We start from the raw sequence: 17,333 nt of genomic DNA, 5'->3' as shown, positions 1-17,333 counted from the left end.
GGTGTCAAAACCGGCGGATCTCGGGTAGGGGGCCCCGAACTGTGCGTCCAGGCGGATGGTAACAGGAGACAAGGGACATGATGTTTTTATCCAGGTTCAGGCCCTCTCGATGGAGGTAAAACCCTACTCCTGCTTGATTAATATTGATGATATGGGTAGTACAAGAGTTGATCTACCACGAGATCAGAGAGGCTAAACCCTAGAAGCTAGCCTATGGTATGATTGTTGTTCGTCCTACGGACTAAAACTCTCCGGTTTATATAGACACCGGAGAGGGCTAGGGTTACACAAAGTCGGTTACAATGGGAGGATATCTACATATCGTATCGCCAAGCTTGCATTCCACGCCAAGGAAAGTCCTATCCGGACACGGGACGAAGTCTTCAATCTTGTATCTTCATAGTCCGGGAGTCTGGCCAAAGGTCATAGTCCGGCCATCCGGACACCCCCTAATCCAGGACTCCCTCACCTCTGCTTGGACTCAATGAGCACTTTACTGATATAGTAAACTAGATTTTGAACCGGATATTCCTTGCATGCTTCCTTCTGTTCCACCACAATAGCTACACTGGCAGCTCGGGCATTAGCGGCCACATATAATAACAATGGCTCCTTATCAATAGGAGCAGCAAGGACTGGCGGCTCAGCTAGCTGTTTCTTCAAAGCTTCAAACATGTCATTAGCAGCATCACTCCAGACAAAGTGATATGTTTTCTTCATCATCTGGTACAGTGGTATAGCCTTCTCACCCAACCGGCTTATGAACCGTCTTAACGCGGCAATACGACCCGCCAGACGTTGAACATCATTAATACACGCCGGCTTTGCCAAGGAGGTAATGGCCTTGATCTTCTCTTGGTTAGCTTCAGTGCCTCTGTTAGAAACCAAAAACCCCAAGAGCTTGCCTGCTGGCACACCAAAAACTCACTTGGCCGGGTTAAGCATCATCTTGTAGACCCGTAGATTGTTGAAGGTCTCCTTCAAATCATCTAAAGTTTTGTTCTCTCTGGACTTCACCACAATATCATCCACATAAGCATGAACATTGCGTCCAATTTGACTGTGAAGACAATTTTGCACACATCACTGGTAAGTCGCCTGGGCACTCTTGAGCCCAAAAGGCATAGACACATAGCAGAAGACTCCAAAGGGAGTGATAAAAGTTGTCTTCTCCTAGTATTTAACTGCCATCTTGATCTGATGATAACCAGACTAAGCATCCAAAAACCTTAAACGCTCACAACCCGCCGTACCATCAAATTTGATCAATACGAGGGAGAGAAAAAGGATCAGCCGGACAGGCTTTGTTTAAGTCTGTGTAGTCCACACATACGCCAAGTGACATTCTTCTTAAGTACCAGCACCGGATTAGCCAACCACTCAGGATGAAAGACTTCAATAATGAACCCAGCTGCCAAGAGCCGGGCCACTTCTTCACCAATGGCTTTACACCTCTCCTCATTGAAGCGACGAAGGAATTGCTTGACCGTCTTAAACTTTGGATCAATATTAAGAGTGTGCTCAGTGAGTTCCCTCGGTACACCTGGCATATCAAAAGGTTTCCATGCAAAGATGTCCCGGTTCTCACGGATGAACTCGATGAGCGCGCTTTCCTATTTTGGATCCAGGTTAGCACTGATACTGAATTGCTTAGATGAATCGCCAGGAACAAAGTCAACAAGCTTAGTGTCGTCGACCAACTTAAACTTCAATACCGGATCATGCTTTGTAGTTGGCTTTTTCAAAGATGTCATATCTTCCGGATCAACGTTATATTTGTAGAACTTCAATTCCTTTGTTGCACAGACAGATTTAGCATAAGCAGTGTCACCTTCTTCACACTCTAAACCTATTTTCCTACTTCCATGCACTGTGATGGTCCCCTTGTAACCTGGCATCTTGAGCTACAGATAAACATAACAAGGTCGTGCCATGAACTTGGCATAAGCCAGCCATCCAAACAAAGTGTGATACGGGCTTTTAATCTTGACCACCTCAAAGGTTACCCTCTCGGCCCTGGAATCATATTCATCCCCAAAAGCTTGACAATCTTGAATAAATCAGAATTTTTGAACTCCCTCATAGTTTGACAATCTTTCAAAAGGTGACTGGACGACCTTTCCTTCGTGCCATGCTTTGGGCAGGGCTGATTTAGCAACTGCTCAAGATTGAGACTTGATCCACCTGTCCGAGGAGGTGGCTTCCCCTTACGATGCTGACCATTATTCTGCGTATTGGTATTGGCCACAAAATCCGAACTACTGTCAGCCTTGTGCTTACCGTTGCCCCCCTGACTCGTCGGGTTATGTTGCTGACCCTTGGTGTTGCCACTCTTCTTTCCCTTTCCCGACTTTTCATCATCAGACTCGGGGTCCTTGGTACTATCAGAGTCCTCATATTTAATTAGAGCCGCCATTAGTTGCCCCATATCATTGCAATTGCGCTTGAGCCGCCCTAGCTTCTGTTTGAGAGGCAAAAAATGGCAATTCTTCTCTAACATTAGGACTGCAGAGCCGACATTGATGTTATTTGATGAGTGCATGATAGCCTTGACCCTGCGCACCCAATGGGTCATTGACTCGTCGTCTTCTTGGGCGCAATCGACATGGGCTGTTTGCACGTATCTTTAAAGTTCTGGATAAACCGGGCTTTTAGCTCATCCCATGACCCGATGGAATTGGCAGGCAGCCCTTTTAACCAAGTATGGGCCGTCCCATCCAGCATCATGGTGAAGTATTTGGCACACGCAGCATCGCTGACCTCCAACAGTTCCATGGCCATCTCATAACTCTCAAATCCACGCCTCAGGGGGTAAGTCAGCTGTGTAGTTAGGCACCTTATGAGGCCCTTTGAAATCCTTGGGCAGACGGTCATTACGCAGATCTGGCACTAAACATAGTATACCCATGATTCTAGAGGTCACACCTGCCTTCACCGAAGCCGTTGGATAAATCATAAGATGTTGATGAACCACCTGCTCAGCTTCTCAACGTGCCCTGTCCTGATCGACCAAATCATGAGCACCATCACGCGCCAGGTCATGCCCACGCGGTTGATTACGACGCTTGTCATTGCTTGAAATGGCCGGTGAGTCCATGTGTCTGCTATAACTCCGGCTCGGGCAAGGGGTCGAATGAATCCTCTCTCGACTGTAAGAATATGCCCCCTGCTATACCAACATTGTTTGAAGAAGCTCTATAGCCCTCCACATCTCAACCGCAGCTGGAGAATCACCTTCAACTAGGAAAGTTGCCAATCGTGTCGCTGCAACGACCATATTATCCAAAGGGTTGGAATAATGACCCGGTGGTGTCGAAACATGCTGAGGCAGTGTATTATTAAGAGGAGGTGGCTCCGTCGTGCGCGGTTGAGACGGCGCTCCGGCCCCAGGCGCTTCAACCGGTTTACCTCTGGTTGGTTACTTGTCCCTGCTCCAGGCATGCAAAAGAAGTTCCTTGCCTCGTAAACCGGTGGCAGACAACTCCGGTGCCTTCTTCTCGTGATTTCGTTTGAAGCATTCTGATCCAACAAGAGCCGGAAGGAATTAGCCTGGATCCGCTGTGCTTGAGCATCCAAAACAGCTCACTCTGCAGTCATCCTAGCGTTCTCCGCCGCCAGGTCTTCCTTGGCCTGCGCTATCTCATCACACAACTTTGCAATTTCCGCATTATGCTGAACTTGATTCGCCAGGTTAACCTCCGCTATTACCAAGGCTGTTAGATTGTCTAGCAAATCAGTCAAAACCCGAGCTGGCGGGCGCCTCGGGCCTCCTGCCCAGCTGCCATCGCTATTGCTGACCCAGAAATCATCGCCGCTATAGTCGTTGAACCCTGTGCTGGCTGTGTACTGGCCATGAAGATTGCAACCCTATTCAGTGGCTCATAGGGGTCCGGAATACTGTCGCCATTGGAATAGCCCCCAAGCCTGCCGTCTTGCAGTTGATATAATGAAGTAGTCTCGCCCGTGGACGACTCACCATCAGAATAGATGGCCGTATCACCGCCAGACATGGATCCTTCCTCAAATTCTGCTCCATGGATGATCCCACGAAGGCACGTTTCATGGCGGGCTGAGCTCGGGCGGGTCGTGCACGCTGAGCCGTCTCGATGATGTCAATGCAGATGTCCAGCTTAGGGCCCGACTCGCCTATCTTGCCGATGAAGACGTGAATTTCGTCGAAGGAGACCCGATACCCATACTCAATTGAGCTGGCCTCGGGGCCCCAGCCTGCATCGTCGATGTAGATCTTGCTGCGACGACTCTTGGTCATCCGGCCCACAGCGTATCCCTTGATCCCTTCGAAGCTGCCCTTCAAGAACTCAAAACCACCGTGTGCTGGCCCCATGGTGGGCGCCAACTGTCGTGGAATTGTCACCGCAGATGTCCTAGTGTGAGGACTTAGTCGTGGAGCCATCGCAACTAGGTTAGCTTAAAGGGGTTAAATGGGACAAAGGACACAGAGGGTTTATACTAGTTCGGCCCCTTGCGGTGAAGGCCTAATCCAGTTTGAGGTGGTATTGCTTATGTCTCGATTACCAGGGAGTGAAAACGCTTGACCTAGCTTTCGATCTCTTGTTTCTTGCCCTGAACCACCGCTGGGTCGTCCCTTTATATACATAGGTTGACGCCCAGTGGCTCACGGAGTCCCGGCCGGCTCATCAACAACGTGTCCGACTCGGTGACTAAATATACCTGCCTTACAATACAAGTCATACACATATGGCGGTTTACTCCTATGGGCCTTAAGTCGCTCTTGGGCCTTCGCTTCATGAACCGCCATCTTCAACGTCCTCATGGGTTTTGTATTGATGAACCGCCATAGGTATAACCCGTCACCCTACTGGGCGGGTCATACCTAATAGTCATATCCCCAAAAACATGCGTCGCACTGACGAGGTGGAAGTGAGTAGTTGCCACACAAGGTCGTGTGGGCCGTCGTAGTTGCGCCCTAACGTGTGAGCAATTTTAATGTTTGATGGCTCTTGGGCACGACCGAACGAGTCGTGTGGTCGGGTGTCTATTGTGCCACACGTATGATTAGTCCTGGCCATGGGCCGCCCGGCCGGGCCCGAAAAAGCCAGGCCCGACCCAGGCCGACGCTGCTCCCGGGCCAGGCCGAGGCCTAGGTTTGAGCCCGAAGACTAGGTCGGGCCGGGCCTAGGCCCACTATTTCTGCCATTTACTGAAGAGGCCTGGCCGGAGGCCCGAGGCCCGATGTGTGTTTTTGTTGTGATGGGCGGGGCTTGGGCCTGAAAATTAGGCCTGGCGGCCTGGCCGGGCCGGGCTGGGGCCTGAGTTTTCTACCTCGGGCTCGGTCAGGCCCGGCCGAAGCCCATCCCGGCATGGAGGATGGCCAGGTCTACGTATGATGAATATCAGCGTCCATTAATAAAGCAATTTAAGATACTAACTTATGATTCTATACATTACGAAAGTAGTACCATCCGTTGGTATCATGTAAAAGGCTCGTAAGAGCAACTCTAGCAGACCCCTCATCCCGCAACGGCCCGCAAAATAACCGCCAAAATGCGGGTCAGTGCCAAAAAAGCAGCCCGATCAGACCTCGCATCCTGCCCCGGCCTGCAAATTTTTTTGCGGGGCACGGCAAAATCCCGACGCCAACTCAGGAAAACGTGGGTTTCCCCCGCAGCTGCGGTGCCCTGCATATAAGCGGAAGCGGTTGGTGGGGGGGCATTTCATCTCGCGCTTTCTCCCACCAACCACCCCTCCTCCCCCTCGCGCCGCCGCCGGCCGCCGCCCAAGATTCCGGTGACAGGAGCCGGCAGGAGCACACCGGAAGGCCTCCACGCGCACGAGGCCTCCCTTCCCTTCCCCCCTGCGTCGGTAGGCCGCCGGATTTGCAGATCTGTGGCGCTTCATCGCGGGCCACCGGATTTGGCTTTTTTCGGCCACCGGTTGCTACCCCAGGCGATGGAGTGGTTGTTGGGGAACGTAGTAATTTCAAAATATTCCTACGCACATGCAAGATCTTGGTGATGCATAGCAACGAGCGGGGAGAGTGTGTCCACGTACCCTCGTAGCCCGAAAGCGGAAGCGTTAGAACAACGTGGTTGATGTAGTCGTACGTCTTCACGGCCCGACCGATCAAGCACCGAAACTACGGCACCTCCGAGTTCTAGCACACGTTCAGCTCGATGACATCCCTCGAACTCCGATCCAGCCGAGTGTCGAGGGAGGGTTCCGTCAGCACGACGGTGTGGTGACGATCTTGATGTTCTACCATCGCAGGGCTTCGCCTAAGCACCGCTACAATATTATCGAGGACTATGGTGGAGGGGGGCACCGCACATGGCTAAGAGATCCAAGGGATCAATTGTTGTTGTGCCTAGAGGTGCCCCATGCCCCCGTATATAAAGGAGCAACGGGGGAGGGGCGGCCGGCCTAGGAGGGGGCGCGCCAAGGGGATTCCTACTCCCACCTTCCTTGTTGGAGTAGGAGAAGGGGAAAGAGGGGAGAGGAAGAAGGAAAAGGGGGCTGCGCCCTTTGTCCAATTCGGACCAGAGGGGTTGCGCAGGCCTCCTTCCTTTTGGCCTCTCTCCTCTATTCCCGTATGGCTCAATAAGACCCATATACTCCCCGGCGAATTCCCGTAACTCTCCGGTACTCCGAAAAATACCCGTATCACTCGGAACCTTTCCGAAGTCCGAATACAGTCGTCCAATATATCGATCTTTACGTCTCGACCATTTCGAGACTCCTCATCATGTCACCGATCTCATCCGGGACTCCGAACTCCTTCGGTACATCAAAACACATAAACTCATAATATAACGGTCATCGAAACCTTAAGCATGCAGACCCTACGGGTTCGAGAACAATGTAGACATGACCGAGACATGTTTCCGGTCAATAATCAATAGCGGAACCTGGATGCTCATATTGGCTCCTACATATTCTACGAAGATCTTTATCGGTCAAACCGCATAACAACATACGTTGTTCCCTTTGTCATCGGTATGTTACTTGCCCGAGATTTGATCATCGGTATCTCAATACCTAGTTCAATCTCGTTACCGGCAAGTCTCTTTAATTGTTACGTAATACATCATCCCGCAACTAACTAATTAGTTGCAATGCTTGCAAGGCTTAAGTGATGTGCATTACCGAGTGGGCCCAGAGATACCTCTCCGACAATCGGAGTGACAAATCCTAATCTCAAAATACGTCAACCCAACAAGTACCTTCAGAGACACCTGTAGAGCACCTTTATAATCACCCAGTTACGTTGTGACGTTTGGTAGCACACAAAGTGTTCCTCCGGTAAATGGGAGTTGCATAATCTCATGGTCACAGGAACATGTATAAGTCATGAAGAAAGCAATAGCAACATACTAAACGATCAAGTGCTAAGCTAACGGAATGGATCAAGTCAATCACATCATTCTCCTAATGATATGATCCCATTAATCAAATGACAACTCTTTGTCCATGGCTAGGAAATATAACCATCTTTGATTAACGAGCTAGCCAAGTAGAGGCATACTAGTGACACTCAGTTTGTCTATGTATTCACACATGTATCATGTTTCCTATTAATACAATTCTAGCATGAATAATAAAAATTTATCATGAAATAAGGAAATAAATAATAAGTTTATTATTGCCTCTAAGGCATATTTCCTTCAGTCTCCCACTTGCACTAGAGTCAATAATCTAGTTCACATCACCATGTGATTTAACACCAATCTCCACATCTGTATGTGGTTAACACCCATAGTTCACATCGTCATGTGACCAACACCCGAAGGGTTTACTAGAGTCAATAATCTAGCTCACATCGTTATGTGATTAACACTCAAAGAGTACAAAGGTATGATCATGTTCGTGAGAGAAATTTAATCAACAGGTCTGTCACATACAGAACCGTGTGTATTTTTGCAAATATTCTATGTCTTCAATGCTCTGCATGGAGCTACTCTAGCTAATTGCTCCTACTTTCAATATGTATCCAGATTGAGACTTAGAGTCATCTGGATCGGTGTAAAAGTTTGCATCAATGTAACTTCTACAACAAACTCTTTTATCACCTCCATAATCGAGAAACATCTCCTTAGTCCTCACTAAGGATATTCTTGACCGATGTCAAGTGATCTACTATTAGATCCAATTGTATTCATTTGCCAAACTCAGAGCAAGGTATACAATAGGTCTGGTTCACAGCATAGCAAACTTTATAGAACCTATGACTGAGGCATAGGGAATGACTTTTCATTCTCTTTCTATTTTCTGCCATGGTTGGGTCTTGAGTCTTACTCAACTTCACACCTTGCAACACAGGCAAGAACTCCTTCTTTGACTGTTCCATTTTGAACTATTTCAAAAATTCATCAAGGTATGTACTCATTGAAAAATCTTATCAAGCGTCTTGATCTATCTATATAGATCTTGATGCTCAATGTGTAAGCAGCTTCACCGAGGTCTTGCTTTGAAAAACTCTTATTCAAGTATCCTTTCATGCTATCCAGAATTTCTATATCATTTCCAATTAACAATATGTCATCTACATATAGTTTTAGAAATGTTACAGAGCTCCAACTCACTTTCTTGTAAATACAGGCTTCTTCAAAAGTCTGTATAAAACTATATGCTTTGATCAACTCATCAAAGCGTATATTCCAACTCCGAGATGCTTGCACCAGTCCATAGATGGATCGCTGGAGCTTGCACAATTTGTTAGCACCTTTAGGATTGACAAAACCTTCTGGTTGCATCATATACAACTCTTCTTTAATAAATCCATTAAGGAATGCAGTTTTGACATCCTTTTGCAAGATTTCATAAAATATGGCAATTGCTAACATGATTCAGACAAATCTTAAGCATCGATACGAGTGAGAAAGAAAAACTCATCGTAGTCAACATATTGAACTTTGTCAAAAACCTTTTTCGACAAGTCTAGCTTTGTAGATAGTAACACTATTATCAACGTCCGTCTTCCTCTTGAAGACCCATTTATTTTCTATCGCTTGCCGATCATCGGGCAAGTCAATCAAAGTCCACACTTTGTTCTCATACATGGATCCCATCTCAGATTTCATGGCCTTCAAGCCATTTCGCGGAATTTGGGCTCATCATCGCTTCCTCATAGTTCGTAGGTTCATCATGGTCTAGTAACATGACTTCCAGAATAGGATTACCGTACCACTCTGGTGCGGATCTTAATCTGGAAGATCTACAAAGTTCGGTAGTAACTTGATCTGAAGTTACATGATCATCATCATTAGCTTCCTCACTAATTGGTGTAGGAATCACAGGAACAGATTTCTGTGATGAACTACTTTCCAATAAGGGAGCAGGTACAGTTACCTCATCAAGTTCTACTTTCCTCCCACTCACTTCTTTCGAGGGAAACTCCTTTCTCTTGAAAGGATCCATTCTTAGCAACGAATGTTTTGCCTTCGGATCTGTGATAGAAGGTGTACCCAACAGTTTCCTTTGGGTATTCTAAAGACGCACTTCTCCGATTTGTGTTCGAGCTTATCAGGTTGAAACCTTTTTCACATAAGCGTCACAACTCCAAACTTTAAGAAACAACAGCTTAGGTTTATTGCTAAACCATAGTTCATACGGTGTTGTCTCATCCGATTTAGATGGTGCCCTTTTTTTAAAAGTGAATGCAGCTGTCTCTAATGCATAACCCCAAAACTATAGTGGTAAATCGGTAAGATCATAGATCGCACCATATCCAATAAAGTGTGGTTACGACATTCGGTCACACCATTATGCTGTGGTGTTCTATGTGGCGTGAGATGTGAAACTATTCCACATTGTTTTAAATGAAGGTCAAACTCGTAACTCAAATATTCTTCTCTACGATCAGATCATAGAAACTTTATTTTCTTGTTACGATGATTTTTCCACTTCACTCTGAAATTCTTTGAACTTTTCAACTATTTCAGACTTATGTTTCATCAAGTAGATATACGCATATCTGCTCAAATCATCTGTAAAGGTCAGAAAATAACGATACTTGCCACGAGCATCAACACTCATTGGATTGCATACATCGGTATGTATTATTTCCAACAAGTTAGTAGCTCGTTCCATTGTTCCGGAGAACGGAGTTTTAGTCATCTTGCCCAAAAGGCACGGTTCACAAGCAACAAATGATTCATAACCAAGTGATTCCAAAAGTCCATCTTTATGGAGTTTCTTCATGCGCTTTACACCGATATGACCCAAACGGCAGTGCCACAAATAAGTTGCACTATCATTATCAACTTTGCATCTTTTGGCATCAATATTATGAATATGTGTATTACTACGATCGAGATCCAACAAACTATTTTCATTGGGTGTATGACCATCGAAGGTTTTATTCATGTAAACAGAACAACAATTATTCTTTGACTTTAAATGAATAACCATATCGCAATAAACATGATCAAATCATATTCATGCTCAACGCAAACGCCAAATAACATTTATTTAGGTTTAACACTAATCCCGAAAGTATAGGGAGTGTGCGATGATGATCATATCAATCTTGGAACCACTTCCAATACACATCGTCACTTCACCCTCAACTAGTCTCTGTTTATTCTGTAACTCCTGTTTCGAGTCACTTATTTTTAGCAACCGAACAAGTATCAAATACTCAGGGGCTACTATAAACACTAGTAAGGTACACATCAATAACCTGTATATAAAATATACCCTTGTTCACTCTGCCATCCTTCTTATCCACCAAATATTCAGGGCATTTCCGCTTCCAGTTACCATTTCCTTTGCAGTGTAAGCACACAGTTTCAGGCTTTGGTCCAGCTTTGGGCTTCTTCGCGGGAGTGACAACTTGCTTGTCATTCTACTTGAAGTTCCCTTTCTTTCCCTTTGCCCTTTTCTTGAAACTAGTGATCTTGTCAACCATCAACACTTGATGCTCTTTCTTGATTTCTACCTTCGTCGATTTCAACATCACGAAGAGCTCGGGAATCGTTTTCGTCATCCCTGGCATACTATAGTTCATCACAAAGTTCTACTAACTTGGTGATGGTGACTAGAGAACTCTGTCAATCACTATCTTATCTGGAAGATTAATTCCCACTTGATTCAAGCGATTGTAGTACCAAGACAATCTGAGCACATGCTCACTAGTTGAGCGATTCTCCTCCATCTTTTAGCCATAGAACTTGTTGGAGACTTCTTATCTCTCAACTCGGGTATTTGCTTGAAATATTAACTTCAACTCCTAGAACATCTCATATGGTCCATGACGTTCAAAATGTCTTTGAAGTCCCGATTCTAAGCCGTTAAGCATGGTGCACTAAACTATCAAGTAGTCATCATATTAAGCTAGCCAAACATTCATAACGTCTGCATCTGCTCCTGCAATAGGTCTGTCACCTAGCGGTGCATTAAGGACATAATTCTTCTGTGCAGCAATGAGGATAAACCTCAGATCACGGATCCAATCCGCATCATTGCTACTAACATCTTTCAACACAATTTTCTCTAGGAACATATCAAAATAAACATATGAAAGCAACAACGCAAGCTATTAATCTACAACATAATTTGCAAAATACTACTAGGACTAAGTTCATGATAAATTAAAGGTCAATTAATCATATTACTTAAGAACTCCCACTTAGACAGACATCTCTCTAGTCATCTAAGTGATCACGTGATCCAAATCAACTAAATCATGTCCGATCATCACGTGAGATGGAGTAGTTTTCAATGGTGAACATCACTATGTTGATCATATCTACTATATGATTCACGTTCGACCTTTCGGTCTCTGTGTTCCGAGGCCATATCTGTATATGCTAGGCTCGTCAAGTTTAACCTGAGTATTCCGTGTGTGCAACTGTTTTGCACCCGTTGTATTTGAACGTAGAGCCTATCACACCCGATCATCACGTGGTGTCTCAGCACGAAGAACTTTCGCAACGGTGCATACTCAGGGAGAACACTTCTTGATAATTAGTGAGAGATCATCTTAAAATGCTACCGTCAAACAAAAAAAGAATAAGATGTATAACAGATAAACATCATATGCAATCAAAATATGTGACATGGTATGGCCATGATCATCTTGCGCCTTTGATCTCCATCTCCAAAGTACTGTCATGATCTCTATTGTCACCGGCACGACACCATGATCTTCATCATCTTGATCTATATCAATGTGTCGTCACATGGTCGTCTCACCAACTATTGCTCTTGCAACTATTGCTATCGCATAGCGATAAAGTAAAGCAATTATTTGGCACTTGCATCTTATGCAACAAAGAGACAACCATAGGGCTTCTGCCAGTTGCCGATAACTTCAATAAAACATAATCATCTCATACAGCAACTTATGTCTCATCACGTCTTGACCATATCACATCACAACATGCCCTGCAAAAACAAGTTAGACGTCCTCTACTTTGTTGTTGCAAATTTTACGTGGCTGCTACGGGCTGAGAAAGAACCCTTCTTACCTACGCATCAAAACCACAACAATAGTTCGTCAAGTTAGTGTTGTTTTAACCTTCTCAAGGACCGGGCGTAGCCACACTCGGTTCAACTAAAGTTGGAGAAACTGACACCCGCTAGCCACCTGTGTGCAAAGCACGTCGGTAGAACCAGTCTCGTGTAAGCGTACGCGTAATGTCGGTCCGGGCCGCTTCATCCAACAATACCGCCGAACCAAAGTATGACATGCTGGTAAGCAGTATGACTTGTATCGCCGACAACTCACTTGTGTTCTACTCGTGCATATGACATCTAAGCATAAAACCAGGCTCGGATGCCACTGTTGGGGAACGTAGTATTTTCAAAATATTCCTACGCACATGCAAGATCTTGGTGATGTATAGCAACGAGCGGGGAGAGTGTGTCCACGTACCCTCGTAGACCGAAAGCGGAAGCGTTAGAACAACGCGGTTGATGTAGTCGTATGTCTTCACGGCCCGACCGATCAAGCACCGAAACTACGGCACCTCCGAGTTCTAGCACACGTTCAGCTCGATGACGTCCCTCGAACTCCGATCCAGCTGAGTGTCGAGGGAGAGTTCCGTCAGCACGACGGCGTGGTGACGATCTTGATGTTCTACCGTCGCAGGGCTTCGCCTAAGCACCGCTACAATATTATCGAGGAGGACTATGGTGGAGGGGGGCACCGCATACGGCTAAGAGATCCAAGGGATCAATTGTTGTTGTGCCTAGAGGTGCCCCCCTGCCCCCGTATATAAAGGAGCAAGGGGGAGGGGCGCGCTCCCTCCTTCCTTGTTGGAGTAGGAGAAGAGGAAAGAGGGGGAGAGGAAGAAGGAAAAGGGGGCTGCGCCCTTTGTCCAATTCGGACCAGAGGGGGGGCGCAGGCCTCCTTCCTTTTGGCCTCTCTCCTCTATTCCCGTATGGCTCAATAAGGCCCATATACTCCCCGGCGAATTCCCGTAACTCTCCGGTAGGAACCTCTCCGAAGTCCAAATATAGTCGTCCAATATATCGATCTTTACGTCTTGACCATTTCGAGGCTCCTCGTCATGTCTCGATCTCATTCGGGACTCCGAACTCCTTCGGTACATCAAAACACATAAACTCATAATATAACTGCCATCGAAACCTTAAGCGTGCGGACCCTACGGGTTCGAGAACAATGTAGACATGACCGAGACATGTTTCCGGTCAATAACCAATAGCGGAACCTGGATGCTCATATTGGCTCCTACATATTCTACGAAGATCTTTATCGGTCAAACCGCATAACAACATACGTTGTTCCCTTTGTCATCGGTATGTTACTTGCCCGAGATTTGATCGTCGGTATCTCAGTACCTAGTTCAATCTCGTTATCGGCAAGTCTCTTTACTCGTTACGTAATACATCATCCCGCAACTAACTAATTAGTTGCAATGCTTGCAAGGCTTAAGTGATGTGCATTACCGAGTGGGCCCAGAGATACCTCTCCGACAATCGGAGTGACAAATCCTAATCTCGAAATACACCAACCCAACAAGTACCATCGGAGACACCTGTAGAGCACCTTTATAATCACCCAGTTACGTTGTGACGTTTGGTAGCACACAAAGTGTTCCTCCAGTAAACGGGAGTTGCATAATCTCATAGTCATAGGAACATGTATAAGTCATGAAAAAAATAATAGCAACATACTAAACGATCAAGTGCTAAGCTAACGGAATGGGTCAAGTCAATCACATCATTCTCCTAATGATATGATCCCATTAATCAAATGACAACTCTTTGTACATGGCTAGGAAACATAACCATCTTTGATTAACGAGATAGTCAAGTAGAGGCATACTAGTGACACTCAGTTTGTCTATGTATTCACACATGTATCATGTTTCCTATTAATACAATTCTAGCATGAATAATAAACATTTATCATGAAATAAGGAAATAAATAATAACTTTATTATTGCATCTAGGGCATATTTCCTTCAGTGGTCGGGGAGCCTCTCCCGCAGTCCAGGCAAGGGCGCATCGCCGCATGCAGGCGCGGGTTCGTTCGCCCGCCGCCGCCGAAGGTTTGCGGGCATGGACTCGTCCGGCCGTCCACCGGGCTCGTTGCTCGCGCAGCGTCTTTGTGGCCTGCCGATGCCGCTCATACAGTGCGCCGACTGCCCGTGCCAAGTGCTGCGGCTCACTTCGGGCACGCCGAAGCACCCCGGATGGGTGTTCTACAAATGCGAAAACGACGGGGTACGTGCACTTGTGGTAGCTCGTTCCATAGCTCATTCTTCAAGTACGGTAGCTCACTTCGAAATTGCTCAATCTTTTGTGTAGGACGATGGATGCTCATGTTGGTTTTGGGAAGGCCAATACATTGATGTGTTGATAGAAAGAAACTTAATAGATGTTAGTGCACTCCTTAGTACAATCGAAGGCAATGATGCGGCTGCATGTGCAACTAGAGGGGAAGCAATGTCGACTTCTTCGAAACCAAAGATGAAGAATGAAGAAAGAATCAAGAATGAACGAAACAAGACCAAGAATCCCCAGATCAACAATGAGTGAATGGAGAAGATATTGCTTTAACTAGTGGGAGCAGTTATGGAAGTTGGAAATCTTCTGAAATGCATTCTTGTGGTTCTTGTTTTTTTTGGTTTTGCTATTCTAGCCAAGATTTGGTGATATATTTTGTATGTAATGTTGTTGCAAAAGCAAATAAAAGCATTATGGTAGATCAAACTAAGTTTTACGGGCCGGGACAAGCTGCGCCAGATCAAAACCCGCATAAGCCGACCCGTAAAAAAGCATATTCCGTGAATATGTTTTTTTACGGGTTCATTATGCGGGGTCTGCATCTGTGCCAGCCCGCGCCGGCCCACAAAAGTGCTTTTGCGCGAACTGCAAATGAGTTATGCGGGTCGACGGGATGCGGGGTCTGCTAGAGTTGCTCGAATCCTCCGGTGACGGTGCAGCTCCTACAGGTCCCACATGACCGTGTGGCAGACGCGGTGAGCAATTTTCAATCAAATAATTAAAAAAATTGAGGTCCCACATGAACATACTGGGGCCGAGGAGAAACCAGGGCAACGAAGCGCACGAACGTTTCAAGTTTCATTGATGCCGCTGAAGTGATCGAATCGTCGTCGCCGCCACGTACGTTACACGCACGACATGAACGCCCGTGGTCCTGGGCTTCCACTAGTCCACTAGTAATAAAGTGCATGGACTGCATGCATGCCGATATATACGGCCGGCCGGACTTGAGTCTCCCTACATTCTTCTTCTTCTTCTTCGGATGTATAAATAGACCAACAATCTGGGTTTTCCGTGCATCTCCCGACATTCCTCTTGACCCGTACGTGCGAGATGGCCTCTCGGAAGAAAGGCGGCAGCTCCACTTCCAGCAAGCTCAGCATGAAGCTCCTGGTGAACAGCCGCACCCAGCGCGTGCTCTACGCCGAGGCCGGCAAGGACGTCGTCGACTTCCTCTTCTCCCTGCTCACCCTGCCGGTGAGCACGATCGTCAAGCTGCTCACCTCCGACTTCATGGTAGGCTGCGTCGGGAACCTGTACCGGAGCGTCGAGAAGCTCGACGACACGTACATCCTCCGGAGCGACGCCAAGGATTCCCTGCTCACGCCCGCCGGTGGCTGCGAGAGCGGCAAGCTTCTCCTTACCGACGCGTCGTCGTCTTCGACGACGACGGGGTCCTCGGGCTATTACAGCGGTCTCGGCTACGCGACCCGCGACGGGTTTGTGCAGGGGATCGTGACTTACACGGTGATGGACGACCTCACGGTTGCTCCCATGTCCACCATTTCCGGGATCACCATGCTCAACGCGTTTGGCATCAGGGACATCGGCTCTCTCCAGGAGAAGACGGTCCAACTGGGCTACGCTGAGGTAGCGGCCGGTGTAACTATATACTTACGTCTAATCTGCTATACATAGCGCGGTTGAATTAATGTCTTCTTGATATGATGTGCGTTTGCAGGGTCTCCAGATACTGAAGGCGTCACTGCAGTCCAAGACGGTTCTCACCGACGTCTTCCTTGGGATGAGCCGGAGGGCCTGAACCCTCGAAGTGTTATCCTCCGAGTCCGAGGCTTTTCCTCGAGCCTGTCCTTGCCGTGTCATTGTCGTCTGTCTTTTGGTCATGGTCTGCGATTTTTATCATGTCTTAACTGTCCTACGCCCGCTCTGTTGGAAGTCTGTTCCGATCACCATTTTATAACTCTTATGGTATGAAATAAAGGCAAGTACAAGGATTATCGGTGCACTAGTGGGGTATAATGGACATCATTATGTATTTTTTTCCTGCACGGATGCTAAGTCAGTCGGCTGATTTTGGTGAGAAATCAGTCGGCTCGCCCACCTTCTGATATGCGCATCGCCAGCCATCTGTTCCTTGCAGTACAGCAGCACCCCGCATCCTCCTCCCCACAAGCATGACTGAAAGCACACCAGCGTGGCAACGATTCGAACTTCCAGATCTGCGTGCTGTCTTTTGTCAGCGACTCTGCTACTACTGCAACGACAAGGCGTGATCCGCTACAGGGCGATCCGGCAAGCAACGACAAGGCCAGGCCCAGGAGGATCCATAAGCGGCCTGCTCGGTCATTTGGGCCGGAATGGGTCTAATAGACCAGTGTATAAATACACAGATGACACTTGTAACGAGTGAGGAGGGACGGAATGACTTCGGCGATTGGATAGGATAGGAGTGGCTGGTGTGCCTTGTTCCTCTGTTCTTCCCTTCCTCATCAGATTTGAACTGATCCTATAAGCAATTAGACACCCAATCGAAGAGAGAGTTAATCGGTGCTTACATCTTTGGCATACTTTAAAGAATTGTAGTGGAGTTATGTTTTTTTAGGGGGAAAACTAAGTATTATTAATCAAAAGCCATA

General features: G+C 46.8%; 1 protein-coding gene across 1 annotated transcript; it reads left to right on the top strand.

Annotated features, from left to right (window-relative positions):
- The first annotated feature begins 15,759 nt into the window (after positions 1 to 15,759).
- On the top strand, positions 15,760 to 16,702 carry LOC123133831 (uncharacterized). Its single transcript, XM_044553234.1, has 2 exons — positions 15,760 to 16,326; positions 16,418 to 16,702. The coding sequence occupies exons 1-2, from the start codon at positions 15,790 to 15,792 to the stop codon at positions 16,496 to 16,498; spliced, it is 618 nt and encodes a 205-aa protein (XP_044409169.1). The 5' UTR covers positions 15,760 to 15,789; the 3' UTR covers positions 16,499 to 16,702.
- The last annotated feature ends 631 nt before the right edge of the window (positions 16,703 to 17,333 follow it).

Source organism: Triticum aestivum, chromosome 6B (genome assembly GCF_018294505.1).
Source record: "Triticum aestivum cultivar Chinese Spring chromosome 6B, IWGSC CS RefSeq v2.1, whole genome shotgun sequence".
Classification (NCBI taxonomy): Eukaryota; Viridiplantae; Streptophyta; class Magnoliopsida; order Poales; family Poaceae; genus Triticum; species Triticum aestivum.
This window is presented reverse-complemented; position numbering and strand designations above follow the sequence as displayed.

Excerpts from the sequence above, each read along its gene's own strand:
- LOC123133831 (XM_044553234.1), top strand. The coding sequence starts at position 15,790 with ATGGCCTCTCGGAAGAAAGGCGGCAGCTCCACTTCCAGCAAGCTCAGC. Across the intron at positions 16,327-16,417 it reads TCCAACTGGGCTACGCTGAG|GGTCTCCAGATACTGAAGGC; the intron begins GTAGCGGCCGGT and ends GTGCGTTTGCAG.